Source organism: Ixodes scapularis, unplaced genomic scaffold (genome assembly GCF_016920785.2).
Source record: "Ixodes scapularis isolate PalLabHiFi unplaced genomic scaffold, ASM1692078v2 PGA_scaffold8__174_contigs__length_109621045, whole genome shotgun sequence".
Classification (NCBI taxonomy): domain Eukaryota; kingdom Metazoa; phylum Arthropoda; class Arachnida; order Ixodida; family Ixodidae; genus Ixodes; species Ixodes scapularis.
The window spans coordinates 22,457,201-22,481,823 of NW_024609883.1; the positions used below are offsets into that span (position 1 = coordinate 22,457,201).

General features: G+C 44.1%; 1 protein-coding gene across 1 annotated transcript in view; it reads left to right on the forward strand.

Annotated features, from left to right (window-relative positions):
* Positions 1 to 370: 370 nt before the first annotated feature.
* Positions 371 to 24,623, forward strand: part of LOC115330294 — a 53,208-nt gene continuing 28,955 nt past the window's right edge. Inside the window, exon 1 of the mRNA XM_040215415.2 lies at positions 371 to 1,099. Coding sequence (XP_040071349.1) covers positions 371 to 1,099 — 729 coding nt within the window. The remainder of the gene's footprint in view (positions 1,100 to 24,623) is intronic.

Genomic DNA, 24,623 nt, shown 5'->3' on the forward strand with positions numbered 1-24,623 from the left:
AATCCCATTGAAGAGCATTGACACTGCGGAAGTCGCAGAGGGTCTGTTACAGATATTTGCCCGAGTAGGCTTACCACGAGATATTGTGAGCGACCGAGGGTTATGCTTCACTTCAGCCTTAATGAAGGAGGTCAGCCGCCTGCTCTCGCTCAGACATCTGACCACGACGCCTTACCATCCAATGTGCAATGGATTGGTCGAAAGGTTCAATGGGACAATTAAACAAATGATTAAACGGATGTGCCAAGAAAAACCAAGGTGTTGGGACCGGTACCTTAATCCGTTGCTCTTCGCGTACCGGGAGGTGCCGCAAAGCAGCCTAGGATTTTCACCCTTCGAACATCTTTATGGCCGACATGTTCGCGGTCCTATGACAGTGTTGAAGGAACTCTGGACAAATGAAAGCATAGACCCCGAAACGAAAACAACCTATGGTTATATGGTGGATCTTCGACGGAGACTAGAAGAGACTTGTAAGACCGCCCATGAGGAATTGAGGAAAGCTCAAATGACCCAAAAGAGGTACTACGACAAGAAAAGTGGAGTTCGACAACTGAAAGAGGGAGACAGAGTCCTCATCTTGTTGCCAACGGACAAAAACAAGTTGATTCTGCAATGGAAAGGACCATTTCCAGTATTAAAAAGGAGGAATAACGTGGACTACCTAATAGACCATGGAAGAAAGTCTACTGTATTTCACATCAATATGCTCAAAAAGCACGAAGAGAGGGAAGTTCTATGTGCTCCCCGTCAAGCCCTGGTTGGCATTACCATCGAAGAGGAGTCAGAGGAGCAAGACATTCCTAGTGTCTGCCTTAGCCAACTGGAAGGCTACAACGATGTACAGATGTCAGAGGAGCTAACTGAACGACAAGCAGGAGAAGTCTACCAACTGCTAGAAGAATTTCGAGACGTATTTTCGGACTGTCCCGGTCGAACCAGTCTCGTACAGTGCAAACTGAGATTGACAACGGACACACCAATTCAAGTACGCCCGTATCCTGTCCCTCTAGCACTGCAAGACGCTGTGGAAAAGGAGGTAGACGAGATGCGACAACAAGGCATTATTGAGAAATGCGACTCAGCCTACAGTTCACCGGTAGTTGTCGTCAAAAAAAAAAAGACAAGACCACAAGGCTCTGCATCGACTTTCGCCAACTGAACAAGGTTCTAGTACCTGATTGCGAACCTATTCCCCGCGTCGACGTGATGTTCGCTAGAGTGAGCACAAAACGTTACTACTCCAAACTTGACTTTGCGAAGGGCTACTGGCAGGTACCAATGGCTCCAGGATCAGAGGACGCAACGGCTTTCTCGACAACAACGGGATTATATCGATTCCGGTTTATGCCCTTCGGCATCAAAACAGCCCCGGCAGTATTTACACGGCTGATGAGGAAGATTCTTGATGGCGTACCGGACGCTCACCACTACTTTGACGATGTTTTAGTTGCGTCTGACTGCTGGGAAGATCACTTAAAAGCACTGCGTCAGTTTTTGACCAGGGTGAGAGAAGGAGGACTAACGATCAAACCCAAAAAGACAGAGATTGGCTTCTCCAAAATAACATTCCTGGGCCATAAGGTTGTGCAAGGATCCTTCGAGCCTCTAACGGAGACCCTGGAGAAAATCCAGGACTGTAAACAACCTCGAACCAAAAAAGAAGTAAGATCATTCCTGGGATTAACAGGCTACTACAGGGAGCTTATCCCAAACTACGCGGAGACCGCACTTCCTTTGACGGAGCTGACGAAACAAAGAGCGCCTGACAAAGTTATCTGGGAGAAGAAACATGCAAAGGCATTCGATGAACTGAAAAGACTGCTTTCCAGAAAGCCTATCTTGAAATCACCAGATGTGACGAAGATATTCGTACTGAGGACAGACGCCTCAGAAAGGTCTTTGGGGGCCGTGCTCATGCAAGAGCACGACAACGTTCTTCATCCCAACGCTTATGCTAGTCGTAAACTACTACCCCAAGAGGTCGCCTATTCCACCATAGAGAGAGAATGTCTAGCTCTCATATGGGCAGTAAAAAAGTTTCATGTATACTTGTTCGGAAGACACTTCACCATACAAAGCGATCATCAACCGTTGCAGTACCTTAATTCAGCCAGAAAATTAAACAACCGGGTACTGAGGTGGAGTTTACTACTCGCCGAATACGACTTCCACGTCGCGTACATCAAGGGAAGCGAAACCTTTGGAGCAGACTTTTTGAGTCGCTTGTAATCTGCACTGACACATCACTGTCATCGTGAAGGCCTGTCCATCCCTTTGTGTATTCTATGACAAGATGAAAACATGGCTTACACAAGCAAGTTTGGTAAACACAAGCAATATGATGGCTTGCGAAACTGGGACGTGAGAACGCGAACAGACAGCTGAGTGAGTGTCAACACCAGCCAAATTACTTAGTTTAACTTGGAAAAGTAGTGCGATGTTTCTTACTCTTATGTTTTTGGTTTGATTGTTTGTTTGTCCCTTTTTTGAAACAACTGGAACAATTGTCTTAAAGGGGGGGTCGTGTGATAAGGTGGACTATGGAAGCGAGAAGAGAGGAAGACGAAGTGGGGCCGGGCAGTGTGGTGCGCGTGAAAAAGGGGGCTGCTGAAGGCAGATTGGCAACTGCGACGCAAAAAAAAAAAAAAGACATCGGTGGGGTCCCGCGGTCCCGACGGCAGCAACGACTGGTTCTGGACGGGCGGCTAGAGGCCCGTGAGAGCTAGCCCTGGCCAAGGGGACCGCCGCCTACGCCGGAAAGCGAACATTCCCCAAGCCGACCCAGAAGGCAGCACCCGTGGCCGCTGCCGACGACGACGTGAAGGTGCGGTGCCTGACTCGAGTGAGACTACGTCATCTATTTTCGTTTTTACTTCTGTACATAATACACCTCTCTTTCTTTCACTCGCCGTCCTCGGGTTCTTTGTCCTTTATTCACCATCTTTCCATCACAATGGGATTCTTCGAGACTTGTACTCATATGGTGTCCGAGGTCGCATGCTTCGCTGTATTCAAAGCTTCTTGACGGGTTGGACCTTCCAAGTGCGTTGGGGCTACATCCTGTCGGATGTTTTTCTCCAAAAGAATGGCGTCCCTCAGGGTGGAGTACTAAGTGTTACACTCTTTGCTGTGAAGATTAATAGCCTGGGAAAGGTTATACCACCATCTGTATCGTATTCAATGTATGTGGACGATGTGCAGATTTTGTTTTCCTCTTGTAACTTGTCCAGCTGTGAACGGCAACTGCAGCTCACAATCAATCAGATGAGCAAGTGGGCTGATCAAAATGGCTTTAGGCTCTCCCCCGAAAAGACAATCTGTGTTCCCTTTTCCCTCCGCCGTGGCCTGTTTCCAGATCCAGTGTTCCACTTGAATAAAGTTGCTATATCTGTAAAGGAGGCCCACAAGTTTTTAGAAATAATATTTGATAATAAGCTCACTTTTATACCCCTCTTGAAAGAGTTGAAACATAAATGCCTACGTTCTTCAAACATTCTAAAAGAGAGGTCGCATACAACCTGGGGTTCTGACAGACGGTGCCTCTTGCGACTTTACAACTTTTTGGTACGGTCCCGCTTGAACTATGGCGCGATTATTTATGGGTCGGCGCGTCCGTCTGCCCTAAAGATGTTGGACCCCGTCCATCACCTGTGGCTTCGACTTGCCATGGGGGCATTTCGAACATCATCTGTGCCTAGCTTGTATGCTGATACACATCAAATGTCTCTGGAAAGACGAAGGCAATATTTGAGTCTTTGTTATGCTTACAAGATATACAGTTTTCCTCAACATCCCTATTTTATGCCCTCCAATCTGCTACATCTTTCCGACTCTTTGAAAACAAGCCGAGTATTGTTCGGCCTCTGAATTTCAGAGTTCAGAGCATGGCCACATCACTCCAGCTTCCTGTTAGTGAAGTTGCTTTGCTGAAGAGCCATGAAAAAATTGCACCTTGGGACCTTCTGCCAATCTCTTGTGACTGGTCACTGTCCAAGTACAGAAAGAGAGCTATTTCTTCACTCGTTCTTCAGCAGGAGTTTCCGGAACTGGAACAGAAATATAAGGACTACTCGTACTTTTACACTGATGGATCAAAAACATCAACTTTCGTGGGGTGTGCGGTTTACTCCATTGCCTTCAAAAAAGTTAGACAACTCCATACTCTTGCATATATTTTTACTGCTGAAATGTACGCCATTTCAATGGCTGTTGAGTACTTACTGGAGAGCAATATCATGAAAGCAATTCTGTTTGTCGACTCCCAGAGCGTTCTTCTAGCCATTTCGTCCTTAACAGACAGTAAGAACCTTCTCGTGCAATTTTTTCGGGTACGGTTAAACCGAGCACTTCAACTAGGACACTTGATCGAATTCTGTTGGGCTCCTAGCCACGTAGGTATTTCCGGCAATGAGAAAGCAGACTTGCTTGCTGGCTCTGCAAAAGAGTCCCCAAAACTGCCTCTTGGCTTGCCACACCAGGACCTAAAACCAATCATCCAGAAATCAATTATGAAGTCATGGCAGTTGGATTGGGATATGGAAAAAGAGAACGAGCTTCATATTATCAAGCCCCAACTGGGGGTGTGGGAGAGTTCCTCCCATGAAGACCGTCAGGTTGAAGTTCTCCCTTGCCGCTTACGAATCGGTCATATCCGTTTGACTCATTTGCACCTGCTTTGTGGTGAGGACGTTAAACTTTGCGACAACTGTGGGAAAGCTATGACTGTTTTGCACATCCTGTGGCATTGCAAATCTTTAAACCAAGAACGGCGATCATGTTTTCCAGAACTTTATCGAGGTCACCTTCCCTTTCACCCATATTTTCTGCTTGGCGATCAACCATTGGTACCATTCAATCGAGTTTTAAGTTTCCCTCATAAAACTAGCTTTTTACACCAGCTGTAGCTTCCAGTTCTTATAGTATATACTTTTAAGCCTCTGGGAAAAACCTTTGTTTGGTGCAATATGGCCTACGTTGCTCTTGCGCCAAAAAAAAACCAATCATCATCATCATCGGGCTAAATGGAGCGGGGAATTGAGGGTCGTTCAAACTGACGTCATTTGACCCAATTCAGTTTCCCATTTAAATTTATCGGGAAATTTGCGTCGGTTCACCTCCACACAGATTGATTTTGTCTGCTAAATTTAGTGGGGAAACTTATAAACAATAGGCTCTTCCTCACTTCTCGAAAACAGTATTTAATGTCTTCTAAACTAATATGAACTATATCTTATTTTTTAATAGAATTAAAAAAAATTACGTGACTTTCGAGTTAAAGGACGCTGATGTGTCTTTTAAATAATAAATTGGCAGTAATTCGCATTTCCTATGTTTGTATCTATCGTTGGATAGGAGTGCCCGCTTTTAATGCATTCTCTAAAGCATATTACTCTGTCGCGTGCTTTTCTGGCAAATGATGGCATTTTTTTTTAAAATTTCTATCCTTTAAAAAAGATAAGTACATACTTACCTTCCGTAAAATTATGGATATCCTTATACTAAATTTTTAGCGACTGGTGAATATTTTTTTAGAAATGTAAATTGTACACCTTGTTTGTTTTTATAAGCCTTTGTAAAAATAACCGAGTATAAATAATGACTGGGCAGGTTTTTAAAGCGAAAGAAAAGTTTACAATTTATATTTGGTAAAAAAAAGTTCACTCGGCATTTTCTTTTCAAAAGGCGCAGGAAACGCGGGCAAGAATAGAAGAATAAGAAAATCACATCTACGTCGTTTGGTTGTTTAATCCTCTTGGCTTCTTGCATTAAAAGCAAATACAGTTGTATATCAAAATACGCCTGTCCACTTACTGTTATGCCAGAGAACTACAACGCGCACCATATTTTAGACGCACGGTGAAAGCTACTGCCGACGGCAGAGAAACTGCTTTCACGACCCTCACTGCCTTTTTTTTTGTTGAGAGTTCCTTTACTCGTCTTAGGAGCGTGTATGTACTGCAGAGGGGGACGTAGTCACAAACGTCGCAACCATAGCTAACGCGCTTGATGTAAACTTCTCAATCAGCACAAGTGTGAGACAAGGTGCTAATTGTTTTGCGTCTGAGAAGCCCATTTCGGAATCGAGGGCAGACACCAGCACTCCTTGACTCGCGACGAAGAACAAGGTTTATTAAACATATTTAGGCAATGACTGGTGCTTCAATCATGTTCAAAACGGTTAAATGAAAGTTAGAGGACACATAAAACCGACCAGAGGCTAGAAAATATTACTGGGAACTTTACAAAAATAAAAATCGATGTCATATGCAGCACTCGGGTTGCGCTTGCTGGGCGATGTATATCTACCCACCCCGACACGACCGAAACACGCTAGGCGTCAGGAGACGCCTGCGTCGTCCAAAGTGGAGGCTCCCTTGATCCTTTCTCGGAAACAAGCTACGCTTCAAAGCATGGAGGTACGAATCTTCTGAAACCGACATGACGCCACCAGCGATGAGTCGGGGTAGACTTCCGGTTTGGAGGGACATGCCACCAACGATGACCAAAAACAAACAAAGCCAAAATACGCTATTGAGCGGAAAGGACACCCGTGGACACCCGTAAGAGCATCCCCACCGACCGCGACCTCTGCTTCCGACTTCACCCGGGGATTTGCTCGCTTTGTTAGCTTGAACCGGTACGTCGCCTCTTCTTCTTCCTACCTCAATGCTTCAGAGTAACGGCACTTCATCCATCCTGGTGCTTAAAGTTATTGTTGCCGGTTATCTGAAGACTGAAACTTTATCTGATATGGCAGGAAGCGTTTTTTTTACAGCGAAGCTGTATACCTCTACCTGCCAAGAAAGGTTTCGTGTCGTCGTCCTAAGAAAAAAGCTCTCGGCGAACAACTGAAGGCGAAACAGCATATCTCGTTTGAAATCAGGCATACCGCATGCAGCTCAGTGTCCGTTTCAATTAAGAAAGCCACAAAACAAGCATCAAAACCACATTATGTATGATAAGGCGCGTGTGAACAATAAGAACACCCTCCCACGCGTTCCGGTAAAGATTAGGTTTGCAGCTGCTTCGAAAGGGGTTGACGTCATTCGAAGCCCTTGTATGAAGTGCGAATTCCATAATGGATGATGGCTATGTTCCAAATCTTACCCCAGTAACCTGCCTCCTACGTCAGCGGGTAATACCACGTGACATCGCGAGTAAACGATCCGCGACTCGATTTTGGAACGGCCGGGATAATCACCTGAATACTACGCGGATTGGCTTCGTCTTGGGGTACGGCCAAAAGGAAACACAGGAGCGATGGCAGAAAATAGCACACAATCCTTTTAATCACGGAGAAAGCACTCGAAGAACGATAATATTAATGACGACGCGGTGTTTTTTTGGGGTGGATCCACCAGCTCCTTTTACTCACCTTCCTTTTGACCTGCATATTGAGATCAAAATGATTTACTCCTTACAGTTAGACTTCAAAAGATTTGTTTTTATTAATCAGCGCGATCGCTGAAATTCTAGTCACGGTGCCCTAAACGCATATATTCCACGCATTGTAATTTTCACCGATTATGTTTTGCAAAAAATTTATTCCACACGGTGAAGGGGTAGAGCGCGAGAGTGCTTTCTCCAGAATGATATGAAACTCACGTTCGCTTTGACGCGAATGTGATTACAGTGAAATTTTCGAAGCGTTCACTGCTTTACGAGCGTTATCCTCTCATTACACACACAAACATTTCGGCCTTGAACGTAAGAATACGGCATTCCCCCCAACGCCGAGGACGAGGATGCGTTGAAGCTCCTGTTTACGGTCGCAGTCTGATAATAACAAGTATACCTTCCCGGGGAAGGTGGACGGTCTGGATGTAATGCAGTCAATTCCTGCGTTGAAAACAGCAAATCGCAATAGCCACACATGCTGCACCTAATTCTTTGTCATTTCGAACGTCCGCCACCAAAACCAACGGAGCAAGCGAGCTTTGACGGCTGTCGGCGTCAAAGCTGTGATGCGCTTTCTGCGCTTCGCTGTGCCCCCTCTCTAAGGTCACGTGACATTCACACGGCCTCCGATTGGCTCCGATGGTTCGCAACATCCGCTGCACTTCAACGTAAGATGAAGCGGAGTATACACCAACTCATGTTTACAAACAAACCGGAGCGCCCCTAGCGGACGCCACCGGCGCCGCGCATGCGCGATGGGGGTGTGCGCAATTAGCTCGCCGTGCCCCTAAACAAACCAGTGAAATGCGATGTTATCGGCGTCGGTGTGAGTCCCCCTGCCCTTTTTCGCGTTCGAATTGTTGGTTCTACGTCTTCCTGGCGATGTCTGACTATCTTGAGCGGCGTCAGCGAAATTACCGAGGCTCGTCACACCGCAAAACTTCGCGTGAATAATGTGACATGCGGCGATTCACTCCGCGTGGACGCCGCAGTATGTACGCTAAAGCCTGATTCGCACGATCAGATTTCGCTCGCAATTTTCAGTCGCGACGCCGCTCGGGCTGCAAAAGCGTGAACCGTAGCTGAGATGGTCGACGTCGATACTGAAAATCGCAAGCAGAATCGGATAAAGTGAATTAGGCATAAAAAGTCGGCGATGGTCACTGGTAACAATTATCAACATCTCCTTGTATCTACTGTTTACATCGAGCCTGCTTACCAACCTTCAAATTTGAATCCCTTGAGGCCTGCACTTACTTCTTATCGCAAGTACTGGGCCAACATTTGGTCTACGGGCCGGCGTCGTCTAAGAGAGCAGACGACAAGCAGAAACGTTTGAAAGAGCAGACGACAGTTCGAACGATCAGGCGGCCGTTTGAACTTGAAGACGCACTGAACGCAATCCGCAGACGGCCCGCACAACTTGACGGTTTTCTGGCGTTCATAATGGAACAAAACAAATAAATCTGATCACCACAAGTATCCGTGAATTCAACCCAAAGTGCTTCCCGCCCACGCAATCGTTGTCCGACGGCGTCTGATTTTCCCTTTTCACGGCACATATCCAGATTCTCGGACGAACCCAGCACGTGAAAACTGACCTTCAAACCTTTCTCAATACTTTTGGTACGGCCCCAGTCGCGGCGTTTTGACGAGAAGGCAGGATTTTGCCTGGTTCCTTTCAAAACAACGGAGGAATACACGTCTGGCATGGAAACTTCTGCCCACAGCCCCAGACCGGAAGTGCGACCGACTCGCCACCACCGCGCCGTGACGTAACAGAGATGAGTTCGTGTATAGAAACTGATTTCATTGTTGTTGCAGCACCGCGATGAATAGGGCACACACAGTTAGGACGCCCGAGGAGTAGCGTGAATACTAGGAGCGGCAAAGGGAAAAGAATAGGCAATACGACCAGCGGCCGCTTGCTGCTACCGGCGGCGGCATTTCGAATAGTGCAGCAGGCAATCGTTGCAGGTGATAACACAGCTTCGCTGACCAACCACCTGCACAGCGCGGATTGGAGCCACATTTTTTTTTGTCTTCTAGTTATGTTTAAGGGTAATATAATATTGTCTGAGCATCTTGTCACTGTGTCTCAAGCTCATGAGGTTAAACTCTCGAATTTTAACTGTCGCCATTTGTGTCCGCTCTGTATCAGGTAACATAATGCCCGTGAATACAGACAATGGGAGATAGTGTGTCGATACTCTAAGCGTGTAGCATAGTTAGTGGCTCCACCATGTCGCTATCACTAAGTTGCGGTTACTGATATTAAATCTTGCCGCGTTTATCAACATTGTTTATCTTTTTCGTCCTCTCTCCATTCCTTCCTTGAACAGATACAGCTTGCTCCGCGCAAGAACATAGAAAGAGCAATGATATACGAATGCAGTTTCTACTATGCCACATGCACTGAAGCCTCTACACTAAGAAATATGCCATGTAGACCACGTTTTCCACTAATGATTTTCTTTGAGCGATTGATTGGTTGTGTGATCAGGACTACCCGTACGAAAATGTCAGATATGGCCCTGATATATTTTATATACGGCCAGATATGATAATATAAGCAGTCAAACAGGGCTGTATTTCGCCAGATATGGAAGCTAATACGGCCGTATTTCGCCATATAGGTGGGCAAATACTGCTAGATCGGGCCATACAAGTGCGTAAATACGGGCATATATCACCATATACGCGTGCAAATATAGCCCCAGATAATGATATATGGGCCCGTTTCAGTTGTAAAAGCAACAAGTTATACGTACTCGCTAAGACACTAGTTGATTGATCTCATTGCATGAGTCTCATGTAATTGGTTAACTATCGTTAACATCCTTAAAGTGAAGTTATTCCAGGTATTTGGACCAATTAATCAATTGCACAATTTGAAGATTGAAAGACAAGTGAAATTTGGTTGTATGTTTGATGTCTGACAATATGACGTCGTGCGATCGGAACGCGACTTAATCGAACAATGGATTTAGTCGCAGCTCTTAGGCACCCGTTTCCGAATTAAGCGGTGTTGGCGTCGCCATCGGTGTAACCGCCCCGCTAAATTTAGCGAGAAATTGAATTGGTACGTATGTCACGTGATGTCAATTTTCCCGCGAAATCTGGCAGTGAAACAAATTTTAGAGCGCAGCTCTTAGGGGCCCGTTTCCGGCTTGAGCGGCGTCGGCGTCGCCGTCGGCGTAACCAAGGTCATCTCAAGGTCACGGGACCCCCAAGGTCACCCCAAGGTCACCCCCACGTCACCCCCTGAAAGTCACGTGACCCCGTGGTCACCCCAAAGTCACGTGACCCTCAGGCCACGTGACCCCTCCAAGGTCACGTGACCCCCTCCCCAAGGTCACGTGACCCCGAGGTCACGTGACCCCTCCCAAGGTCACCCCGAGGTCACGTGACCCCTCCCAAGGTCACACCAAGGTCACGTGACCTGGAGGGTCACGTGACCCCTGTCACGTGATCCCTCCCGAGGTCACCTCAAGGTCACGGGACCCCCAAGGCCACCCCAGGTCACGTGACCCCCAAGGTCACTTCAAGGGCACGTGACCCCCCCAAGGTCACGTGACCCCTCCTACGGTCACCTCAAGGTCCCTTGACCCCGAGGTCACGTGGCCCCCTCCCCAAGGTCACGTGACCCCCCCAAGGTCACGTGACCCCCAAGGTGACCCCCAAGGCCACCCCAGGTCACGTGACCCCCCGAGATCACGTGACCCGTCCCAAGGTCACGTGACCACCAAGGTCACGTGACCCCTAGATCACGCCTCCCCGAGGTCGCGTGACCCCCCCTCCCCGAAGTCACGTGACTCCCCCTTCCCGAGGTCACGTGACCCCCGGAGCATATTCAAGAATGAGGGGAGGAGGAGGAGAAGGAGGAGGGGTCTACCCTCCCCTCAGTACCCTTCACTTCTCCTCCTCAAGAGCTGCTCTCCAATCCGGCGTTACAGGGAATTGTAAACGGCTTTCACTTTTTAATTTTTTTCACATTTCCCCGCTAAATTGAGCGGGTAAACACGAACCGTTAGCTTACTCAAGATGCAAGACGCTACTTCGCCGTTCCGAATCCTTTTCCCTTCGAACGGAAGCCGTTGCGCCCGGAGTACAATACGCAGCTCTTTCAAAACCGTTCGCGCAGCATCGCATCCGTTCGTCTGCGAGCGTCGGCGATTCATCGTGTGTTGAAAGTCGGAAGATGTGCTGTCCGTGGTGTCTTTTATGTGTAACTCGTTCATAAAAAAATTGAAACAGTGTACACATGATTTTAATTTTATTGGTAAACATATATATACACATATTTATTTATTTATTTATTTGTCGACATCATGCACAAAAAATAGTCGCGTTTATTTTTTTGTTTAAAATTATAATGTGGGCTATACAGCGTAAAACATAGTATCTTTAAACTAGCATCGTTTTGAGTTCAAAACCTGGACATCATAGAGCTGTATGTTCACTCGGTATTGACAGCAGGGCAGGCGCTACGCGTGTTTTAGGCCAATCGTGTCTCCGGTTAGTGTCACGTGACTGCAGTCTAGAATCTGGTGACAAAGCAGGACATCGCACCTGCCTGGCGCCCAAGGCCACACATAGCATTCACAGCACTGTCAACCTTCGTTACAAGTGACACATCCCCTCGATGCGGCCCCGTAAGATAAGCCTTTTGTTCGTGAAACCCTGTTTTGGCCTCTTCCTTGATCCTTTTTTCTCTCTCCCTAAGCTGAAAGCGTTTTAAAAGTTGAGTGGTCACCTGGTTTGAGGGATGACGCATTAGCCGTTCCCGATCTCGGAATGCGTTTAGCCGGACCTAGTTTGGCGTGTGAATTCTCCCTCTGTGGCTGCTGCGTATGTCTGCTTCTGCAAGCGATTTCTTCAAAGAAGCCCAAGAATGTTTTGTGATGCGTTTAGTGTTCGGTTCTACAAACAAAAGCTTGTGCTACATCGTGTTGAATCTTCACGGGCACCTTCGCGTTTCTGTGTTCGAGTGGTGGTTTTGCCGTGGCCGTGTCGACACCTTCCTTGGATAACACCTTTCAAGTCGCGTCTCGTCAACGTAAGTGCGCTGCAACCTACTCCGTGACAATTGATCGTTTTTCCTAAATGTATTCTTCCAGATTACCTCTAGATTTAAGCCGTGTCTATCTCCTGGCAGCCGGGAGAATCATCGTGCAGAATGTTTCGGCATTAGTGCGATTCCGCTACAAGCAGAAAGTTTTGATATGCCGCCGACAAAGTTTTGACGTGTTGCCAAAAAAACAACAGCAACACAGACTCTTAATTACGCGTACCAAAATTTGACGAGCGGCTTTACGAGTCGCTTGTAGAAAGATTGTTACGATTTTGCGAAATACTGGTAAGCAATGCTAGGTTACAGTCATAATCTAAACCCTGGGATTAGGATAAATCAAATAATGGACAACTCTCATTGACTCAGGCTTTATATTATGATGTTTCCTAACCGGCATGCCAAGATACTTTCGCTCCTTGCAAGGGTTACCGTCTCTGGGACGGCACAAACCGATCCCCTGACGGCGGAATTTCGGCGAACTTGCACGCGGGGCCGCCTCCGACCGATCGCCGTTATCGGCGTTATGTAACGATAGGCACAGGTCATCTACTCCAAGAATGGGCAAAAGCGGATGCAAAGGCGTGCGCGAACGTGAACAACGGTAGAAAAGTGCCGTTGCTCGCCGCTGTGAGATGCGCGCCGCTAACTCGGTCATCCGCGGGCGTATCCCTCTCCTCCCGCTCGTACTTTCTCTAACTTGACGGACACTCTGTCTCGCGGTTCAGGCCGACGAAACGATCGTCGGGATACCGGGTAATTGCTACAGCCGAGCGCGGCACAGTTTACCATTGCTTCCGCTGTTGAGGGTTGAAGAGTCAACTACCAGCATGATAAATACTGTTTTTTTTTTGTTTTTTTTTTTTCAGATTTTGTTTTAAAAGAAGCCGTGAGCGCTCCACTTATGCGGTTTGTGCGAGAGTGATACGCCCAGGGGGACGTTATGTAATCTGCTAATCTTTGCGATAAGTCGGGTAATTAATTAAAATTCATTAATTAACTTTTAATTGGTGAAAATAGACATATAGTTTCAATTAGAAACTTGCTGAGCGTCGTCCAGAACCCATAAACCTGTAATTTTTAGAAAGACTGAGCGCGTGTGAAGCGCAGTAGTGCGCTGAAGTTACCACTCGTGAACCAGGTACAAGGCTGGGGCTAGATAAGAGACAGAAAAATTGCGGGGCGCCTTACCGAAACCGCTAGCCTTGTACCTGCTCCACGAGTGGTACCTTTAGTGCGCTTCTCACGCCCTGAAAGACTTTCTGAAAATGACTCATTTAGGGATTTTGGACGACGCCCCGCTAGCTGCTTATTGGAACCGTATGTCTATTTTCACTGATTGAAAAGTTAATTAGTGAATTTTAATTAATTAGCCGAGTAATCGCACAGCTTAGCGCCCACGTAATGTCCCCCCGAGCGTATATCTCACCCGCAGAAACCACATAAGTGTAGCTTTCATGAATTTTTTAAGAACAAATCTGCAAGAATAGAAAAAAAAAAAAAAACACCCTGATATGGGAGGCAGATATACCCCTATTTGGCAGACCCTGATATGGATATATAAAAGATTGGGCAGATCTGGCTATATAAGGCTTATATAAACCGATGTGCATGATATGGCCAGATCTGCCCAAATTTTTATATATCCATATTTTTTTTTATATAAGTCCAGATCTGCCATTTTCGTAAGGGTAGGCATTGAACAGTTCCTTATTATGCGTTCAACCAATTTAAGGCATGAATTGTATAGAAATATTGTTTTTACGCTTAACCGTGGGTTGCATAATTTTTTTAAATAAGCTATCTTTTTTTTTAATACGGAGTATTATGTGGTGTTTAGTACGAGAAAATGTTTTTGCGAATATATTTGGATAATAAACTTAACATTTTTGGTGCATATCACCGAAACAAATAACATGTATGAACCACATTTGGTTTGACTTTTTGTGAGCTGGGGGTGAATATTAACATATGGTTGTGTCTACCAGCGTACAGTGCAGTAATGGGTAGTTTAAAAACGTCTTCTAAAAAGTTGTGAATTCGGTTACTTCGGCATTGTGTCTAAAATATAGCATGGTACATTCAAAGGAATAGCACTTTTAGTTGTCACAATAGCGGCTACGAATATATAATAATGATCAAACAGTAACGGCACCGGCGAGCTGGGATCGATAATATTGTCACGAATGACAAGTGATGAGGAAGCGAATGTCTAAGTAATCTGAACGTCTAATGGGGGCGAACCTGTGCCCAAAAGTAAAAGGAGAAAGAAAGATACAGCAGAGCGTCGCGGGCGTCGAAGTCGGCAAAAGAGCCGAGTCGAACGCTTCGTCGAAACTGACTCTGGTTCGCTACGCGAAGCCCCTACCCGTACGAAAATGTCAGATATGGCCCTGATATATTTTATATACGGCCAGATATGATAATATAAGCAGTCAAATATGGCTGTATTCCGCCAAATATGGGAGCAAATACGGCCGTAATTCGCTGTATAAGTGGGCAAATACTGCCAGACGTGGCCGTTTAAGTGCGTGAATATGGCCATATATCGACATATACGCGTGCAAATATAGCCCCTGATAATGATATATGGGCCCTTTTAGGCCGTGCAAGCAACAAGTTATATGTACTCGCTAAGACACTAGTTCAGTGGTTCTCAACCATTGATGTTTCGCGGGCCCCTTGCGGACCAGCGGAAATGATGGAGGACCCCTTTCGTGGTGAGGGGAGGGGGAATGTAAAAGTTAAATATAATATTGACATTATAAATGAATTTAGCTAAGGGCTACTGTGAAGTAGACTTCTCTTATTGACACACAGACGAGAAAACTAGCCCGTAAATAGAAGAATTCCTTCTCGATCTGAAGAAATGACAACTTTTATTGCCGGGCTTGACTAATGAGGCAGGGCTTCGCGGACCCCAGGAAGCGGACCCCCATTTGAGAACCACTTCACTAGTTGATTGATCTATATTGCATGAGTCTCATGTAATTGGTTAACTATTGTCAACATCCTTAAAGTGAAGTTATTCCAGGTATTTGGACCAATTATAGTCGGTTGCAAGCTAAGAAAAAACCGGAAATGCCTCTCAGAGGAAAATGTAATCCTACGCCGAGAAACGCCAGCCAATCGTTTTCTTGACGTCACGATTCTGTGGACCAATCGCGATCCTTTTGAAAAAAAAAAAAAAAGCTCAACATGGCTGCTGGCCTTAGCAACGCGACGCTAGTTTCTCGTGACAATTATTCTGCTTTTTTGCACCTTGTTTTACGTGCCCGAGGTTACGCCACGAAATCTTAATGGTATCGCCTTGCGTGTGCAGCAGTTCTTGCGCGACAACGTGAGAATCCAGCGACGCTATCGCCAACGAAAATTTCGAAGCGGGCGCGAGGCTTAGCACTGCTGAGAGGTGAGGAGCTACGCCGGACGTCGTCTGCTTCGTTGGATTGTGCTTCTTGAAGAACCGCTTTGGTGTCGCCGGTAAGGCTGCACCAGGCTGTTTCGTCCAAGAAGAGTCAGGGGAATCGCTTTCCGATGTCACCTCAGTGGGATCCATGACGGAAGACAAGGAGAGCGGGGCGCGGTGGTGGTGTCGATGAGTTGGGAGGGTGCCGATTTGTCAAAACCCGAAAAGTATAATTATTCTTGTTTTCTGTTCATCCAACAAAATAAAGGCACACATTTCGTGCGCAAAGCCCACAAAACTAAGTAAATCACTAAATATTTATTATTTGCAGGAAGTATAAGTGCTTCGCTTTCCCCAGCGGCTTTCCCTCAATCGAAGGCGCTGGAAGACGGTATGTTAGACAGTATCTTGGACAGAAAATGAATTGGGAAGACGGTACATTGGACATGACTTTCTTTCTTTACTAAACAGCTATTTCGTTCACAAAAACGTGTTCTAACTTATTTAAATGTCCTGAATGAATTAAATAAATAATGTAGTAGTTTAAGACACGTTTCCTGGAGGAAGAAAAAGCAACGTTGCTAGCGAACTACTTTCTCGACGGCGGAGGCACTTCAGATGGGCGCAATGCGCTTGTGGGTGGAGCTAAAAGATTGTTCTCAGGTTGCATCTGACTATAATCAATTGCGCATTTTGAAGATTGAAAGACAGATGAAATTTGGTTGTATGTTTGATTTGTGACAATAAGACAAAGTGCAATCGGAACGCGAGTTAATCAAATAATGGATTTTTGTCGCAGCTCTTAGGCACCCGTTTTCGAGTTAAGCGCTGTCTGCGTCGCCATCGGTGTAGCCGCCCCGCTAAATTTAGCGAGAAATTGAATTAATACGTATGTAACGTGACGTCGATTTTCCCGCGCAATCTGGCAGTGAAACTAATTTTCTTTCATGTTTCCCCGCTAAATTGAGCGGGTGAACACAAACCGTTAGTTTACTCAAGATGCAAGACGCTACTTCGCCGTCCCGAATCCTTTTCCCTTCGAACGGAAGCCGTTGCACCCGGAGTACAATACGCAGCTCTTTCAAAAACCGTTTGCGCAGTATCGCATCCGTTCGTCTGCGATCGTCGGCGATTCATCGTGAGTTGAAAGTCAGAAAATGTGCTGTCCGTGGTGTCTTTTATGTGTAACTCGTTCGTAAAAATATTTGAAATTTAAAAACGCGAACCTAGCCGTGTACACATAATTTTAAATTTATTGGTAAAAATATATATAGATATTTACTTATCTATTTATTTGTCGATATCATGCACAAAAAATAGTGGCGTTTATTTTTTCATTATACTGCGTAAAACATAGTATCTTCAAACTCGCATAGGTTTGGGTCACTTTCGAGCTAGACAGCTTCTTTGGAAATTCAAAAGTTGGACTTCACAGAGCTGTATGTTTATTCGTTATTGACAGAGGGGTAGACGCTGCGGGTGTTTTAGGCCAATCGTGTCTCCGGTTAGGGTCACGTGACTACAGTCTAGAATCTGGTGACAAAGCAGGTCATCGTGGTTGACAAGCAGGACATCAGAGTGGGCAGGTCGGCAGCAGCACGACGTGCAACATGCTTACCAGAGTGTCTTTCGTCTTTGTGCAGCTTCTGCTGCTGCCACATGGAACCACTATCAACGCTTCGGGGGACGTCTTCGAGCACGCACCCACACACGGGGGCAGCGGTCTGGCGATGACACAGCCGATCTTGACGCCTTTCTGCAACCTCACCACGGTCGCTTCCTCAAACCAGCACCAGATGTCATGGCTAATCGGAAGACCACGTGGGACATCGACGTCATCAACTGAGACTACAAAAACCAGAATCATCGACAGCTTCTTCAGTGGGCAGGTCGGCAGCAGCACGACGTGCAACATGCTTACCAGAGTGTCTTTCGTCTTTGTGCAGGTACGTCCCTTATTTGACAACAGTCACTGTTACCGGTCCGACGACCGCTTTCTGCTGCTGCTGCCCTGCCCAAAACGTCTGTCTTCGCTATTAGATTGTATTGAAACGTGTGTTGTCACCTTTGGATCACTGCTTTGCTGCGGGGATGTTGAATCGAACCCGGGTCCCATGACCGTGGAGCAAGCTCACCAGTTCGCACAGATGTTTCAATTACTAACTGAACTCAATTCTCGGTCACAGGGGTTTGAGGCTGGTCAAACAGCGCTAATTAACTCCGTTGATGAAATTAAACAAAGTCAAAGGGCTATCGAAGAGAAGGTTACAAACATCGGTGCAAGACTCGCATCCGTCGAGATAAAGACAGGCGTCTTTGAACAGGAGATACAAGGCTTGCGACAGGAAATCGGAGAGCAGAAGAAAACAAATAGTGCCCTGCTTGATCGGTTAGATGACTTAGAAGATAGATCAAGGCGAAACAACAGTCTCTTTTATGGAATTGCTGATAGCGGCACGGAAACATGGGCACAAGCCGAACAAAAGATAAGCAAGGCTCTATCTGACTGCTTTGATGGTGAAACTAACTTGTCACTGGACATTGTGCGCGCTCACAGGCTCGGTCAGTATACTGTCAATAAATGCAGGCCAATAATCGTCAAATTTGCTTCTTTTAAATTAAAAGAGCAAGCCTGGTTTTAAAGGCAAAACTGAAATTGATGAATATCGGTATAAGCGAGGATTTTTCCTTTTCGACTCGTTTGGCACGAAGGAAGCTAATTGAGTTCGGGAAATCGCATGGAACTACGTTTAAGCTTAACTACAACAAATTATATTTGAATGAAAAGTGTTACGTCTATGACCGTGAATCAGGAACCGTCACCGAGCTGTTTCGTCCACATGCCTCCAACAGTGGTCCACGCCGTGGCACAACTGTTACTGCAACAGAAGGCGCCTCCGTTTCTACTTAACAATTGCAGAGGGGTAGTGACCACTTGCATTCTTTGTCAAACTTATCTATTCTTTCTACAAATATACGAAGCTTATTAAATAAACGTGATGATTTATGCTCTGCAATTGACTCTTGCGATGCTAACATTATTGTGCTAACCGAGACGTGGCTCTCGGCAAGAATCAGAGATACCGAATTATTCTTAGGACAAAAACAATTCGCTACCTTTCGGCAGGACAGAGAGTTGCGAACAGGTGGAGGCGTACTAATTGGGGTCATTAAGAGTATACCATCATTTCTTGTTAATATAAACAGTTCCTTAGAAATAATTTGGGTGTGTATTAACGTTCAACATAAGAAATATATATTGGGATGCTGTTATCGTCCACCCTCATATGTCTCTGATTTTGCTGATAAACTACACGATGCATTGAATGTAATTACAATGCGTTTTCCTAACACGCCCTTGCTTTTGATAGGTGATTTTAATTACCCTAACATTGTTTGGGGTCCGGGGGATCCCAACTCTGACCCATCTTCAGCAGACTGTGCGAAGTTTTTAAGTGTGCTTTCTGATTTTCATCTTACTCAGCTAGTTCATAGCCCAACTAGAATAACTGCCACTACTTCAAACATTTTGGATCTTGTTTTGACTACGATGCCCAACCTGGTTGGTCCAATCGCATACCTACCTGGCCTCAGTGACCATCTGTTATTGCATTTTACTTTGAGTGTTCCTAATATTTGTGTTAAAAACAAAAGAAAAGTCATTCGGGACTACAGCAAAGCTAATTATGATGCCATTAATCTTGAATTATGCAGTTTTTTAGATACTTTTTTGGGTAACTTCTCAGAATGCTCTGTTGAATCCAACTGGACGCGCTTTAAGGAAAAGGTGATTTCGCTCACTGAGAAATACATACCTTTGAAAACCATAATTGTAAACTCTAATTATCCGTGGTTCAACAGGGTGCTCCTGAGATTGTCAAACAAAAAGAAGCGTCTATTTAGAGCTGCGAGACTGACATCCTGCCCAGTTCGCTGGCAAAATTATTTCAGTGCTGCTCAGTGCTACAAGAATGCTGTACAGTCTGCTAAGTTCAACTTCTTCTTCACCTTACTACCTTCCATGTTAAAAAATAACCCGCGTCAGTTCTGGAATGTGTTGTCCCATCGAGATAAGCCTTCATCTATTTTATTGAAAGCACCTGACGAAACTTTGATCGATGAATCCTTATGTGCCACAATGTTCCAGGAAGTGTTCATTAAATCCTTTTCTAGCACCCTAAGCAATGTGAACCCAAGCTATAATGTTGATCCTTTTCCACTGATGGACCCTATCATAATCAGCCCCGATGGTGTTCTGAGCCTTCTAAACGGCCTAAAGCTGTCATCGGCAACTGGTGTTGACGAAATTAACTCGAAATTTCTTAAAGCTACAAATCAGTACTCCTCTGTTATTCTCGCCCATCTTTTTCAGCAATCACTTGACACATCATTGGTACCTTGCGACTGGAAAATTGGTAAAGTTATTCCTCTACATAAATCTGGTGATAAGCACTTTCCTATCAACTATAGGCCCATCTCGCTAACCAGTGTTCCCTGTAAAGTTCTAGAACATATAATTTATACACAACTTGTTAACTTCCTAGAGTCCAATTCATTTTTTTCCCCAAATCAACATGGCTTTAGGAAATCATTGTCCTGTGAGACACAGCTACTGTCTATCACTAACGATTTTCATTCAGCATTTGATCAGGGATCTCAGGTGGACTGCATATTCTTAGATTTTGCCAAGGCGTTCGACAAGGTATCGCATAGACTTTTATTACATAAATTAAGTAAACTCAACATTGATTCTGACGTGTTTAACTGGTTGGTATCATTTTTAACAAATCGCTCGCAATTTGTAACATGTAACGGCATGAACTCCTCCTCCGCACCCGTCGCTTCCGGCGTGCCCCAAGGATCAGTTTTGGGGCCTCTACTTTTCTTGATCTATATTATTGACTTGCATGAGATGGTTTCTTCTTCGATTAAACTCTTTGCTGATGATTGTGCTATTTATCGTGTAATAACTAATGACTCGGACTCGCAAAAACTACAACATGACCTCGACTCCATATTTAGATGGTGCAAACTCTGGTCAATGGAGCTTAACATTAACAAATGTAAAATCATGCGCATAGCCCGCAAAGTTAAATTTACTACCGCTTATAACATTCACAACATACCCCTGGAACTTGTGACCTCCTACAAGTACCTAGGTGCGATCTTAAGTGACGACCTTTCCTGGAAACTTCATATTAACTATGTGATTAACAACGCTAACCGAATGCTTGGCTTTCTCAAACGTAACTTTCCTTTAGGTCCATCGTCATTAAAACTGACTCTTTATAAAACACTAGTTAGGCCTAAGCTCGAATATGCAGCTTCCATCTGGGATCCCTCAACCATCTACCTCATTAACTCACTTGAAGGAGTTCAGAACAGAGCTACACGTTTTATACTGGCCAACTATAACCGCACAGCAAGCGTAACGTCAATGAAAAGCACATTATTACTTCCGACCCTCGCACATCGTCGCATGGTTTTTCGAATCTCCCTTTTTCATAAAATCTATCACCATGTTCCTTACCTAAAAGCCCAAATGATAATCCCCCCATACTTTATTTCAGCACGCCTTGATCATCGTCAAAAAGTTGGTGTACCATTTTGTCACTCTAACGTTTATTACGCTTCTTTTATTCCAAGAACTTCTAACGATTGGAACCGCTTACCTGCATCTCTCACATCAATGACTGACCACGCTCTTTTTTGTAATTCTATTACCAACCTCATGTTCCCTATTGTTTGAGTTGTTTGAGATTTTGTTCATTGTTCCTTGTGTATTCTTATTGCTTTTATTCCCCACTCCCCTCTGTAATGCCTTTGTGCCCTGAGGGTAAAATAAATAAATAAATAAATCGCACCTGCCTGGCGCCCAAGGCCACACATAGCATTCACTGCACTGTCAACCTTCGTTACAAGTGACAAATCCCTCGTTGTGGCCCCATAAGATAAGCCTTTTGTTCGTGAAACCCGTTTTGGCCTCTCCTACTTTCCTCGTGATTTTTAGAAAATTACATACTTGTTACACAGCGCACTTTTGCCTCATATTCAGGTTGTTTTAGAAAATATACCATGCATAGCTATGGCGTAAAACAACTGTCAATTAGTAGTTATGAAGATAAGCTATCTGATCTAGTACTTGTGTTTGTAACAATCATAAGAAAATTGTATTCTCTTCTATACTTGTCCAAAACCTCCTATTTTCAAATTTTAGAGGTCAATTTCCTCAACAAGTCATTGTTTACTCTTTACAAGGATGGTTCTAAGGCTGAGAATCGCAGGTTATAAATATTAGATGAACCCTTTTTATTCATGGTTCAAATGCACCCAGTTAAATAAGCCTCTTTTTTTTCCTGCAAGGATAGACCTAGACTTTTGAGACATCTAAAATATTTTTAAGCCACATTTTTATTGTTTTTTGTGGTTGTCTTTTTGGGACAGGAAAATGAGTTTTTTTTTTGCTTGACTTTCAATTTTCTTCCCAGGAATGCTTGCTTCCCCACAAAGATATTGGGGCACCCAAGAATAAAAGTTGTGCCAAAAGAATGTATTTTAGCGCAATCATAATATACACCTGAGACTTTGGTGCGGAAAAAGAAAGAATCTTTCAGCTGAAGAAAACGCAACGTTCTCCTATGTTCCTATATTCTTGGTCTTGAAAGTTGCTTAATTTTTTGCGCAACGCAGTCTCATGTGTTACGTTATGGGTAATTACTGCTACCCCAGTAAAAAAAACATTATATGTATCAGAAATTTCTTGGTCCAATATTTTTATTTTTTGTGTTTATTATTTTCCAAACAAGGGGAGGAAGGGAGGTAGAGAAAAAAGCTGCCATTGCAGCTTGACGTGGCCTCTACCTCCTCAATAAACACATATAATTGAATAAGATCATATTGGAGCATACAAGAACCTTATAAGAATATATAAGAACAATATGAGATTATAAACGAATTTATGAGAAACGTCTCCACAGTTTTGTATAACTGCTTATGTAATATTATATTGTTCTTATATGTTCTTATATGGTTATTGTATGCTCTTATATGATCTTATTTAATCATATGCGTTCATTGCACAAAGAAATTTCTTATACGGATAAGATATTTCACTAGGGTAGTAGGCCTGTACACGGACTTAATTCGTGTTTTAACCTGGCGCACTCCTTGCTATATTTCTTCACTTCTAGGAGTAAGTATTAAACATCACTCTACATTTTCAAAATATTTAGTTTGAATACGTGCATCGCACTCATTTTTAGCGTACAATATTTAATCTATATAATCAAGAAAAAAAAACAGTACCGAATTTGCTTGATATTCTGATTATCAAATAAATTATGAATGGGTGACACCGGAAACTTTTCAGATCGCTGCCAGCTATCACCAAAGAAGCAGAGCTTTTTTGTGAACCTATTAAAGAGCTTAATTACACTCGGCAAAATAAACCCCGTTTACACAGTGGCCTAGAAAAGTCCCAATCTAGGAGGATAAGATGGGCGGAAGTGGTCAAACATACGACTCCACACGGCCAGAAGAAATGTCAGTGTCCGGTATCTTCATCAGTGATAATCTTCAGAACAGAATATGGGAAAAAATTAGGGGTGTCGTCTTTTATCATAAGACACCCTCTGTAAGGCTTGGCGTCGTTGAAAAGTTTTCACCCGATTAATCGCCACCCTTTAAACGATTAATTATTCTATTAATCGGTTTAAGTCATTTTCAAGCATAATATTTTTTTAAATATTCAAACTTTATATATATATATATATATATATATATATATATATAGGTAAAGTAAGGTAAATATGAAAACAATGGACCGGGAAAAGTTAATAAGTGAAAGATGCGTACTGTCGGAGTTACTAATTCGAAGTTTATTACGACGTTTCGAGCGGGGACCGCTCTTCATCAGGTGATGAAGAGCGGTCCCCGCTCGAAACGTCGTAATAAACTTCGAATTAGTAACTCCGACAGTACGCATCTTTCACTTATATATATATATATATATATATATATATATATATATATATATATATACAGGGTGTTTTTTTAAAGCTTAACAGATTTGTTTAAAAAAAGCCGTGAAAGCTACACTTATGCCGCTTGTGGTGGTGAGTTATACGGCCAGGGGGACATATTATAGGGGGCTAATCGTAACGATCACTCGGCTATTTAATTAAAATTTGTTAATTAACTTGTTAAATAATGAAAATAGACATGTGGTTTCAATTAGAAACTTGCTCAGCGTCATCGAAAACCGCTAAATCAGTCGTTTTCAGAAAGACTTTGAGCGCGTGAGAAGCGTAGTAGTGCACTAAAGTTACCACTCGTGGAGCGGGTACAAAGCTAGCGGTTGCAATAAGGCACCCGCGCGATTTTTCCGTCTCTTATCTAGCCCCAGCCTCGTACCTGCTCCAAGAGTGGTAACTTTAGTACAACACTACGCTTCTCACGCGCCGAAAGTCTTTCTCAAAATGACTGATTTTTTCGTTTTTGATGACGCTGAGCAAGTTTATAATTGAAACCATATGTCTGTTTTCATTATTTAACAAGTTAATTAACAAATTTTAATTAAATAGCCGACTGATCGTTACGATTAGCCCCCTATAATATGTCCCCCTGGCCGTATAACTCGCCTCCACAAGCGGCATAAGTGTAACTTTCAAGGCTTTTCTTAAACAAATCTGTTAAGCTTAAAAAGACACCATATATATATAGGGTGTTTTTTTTATTTTTACACAT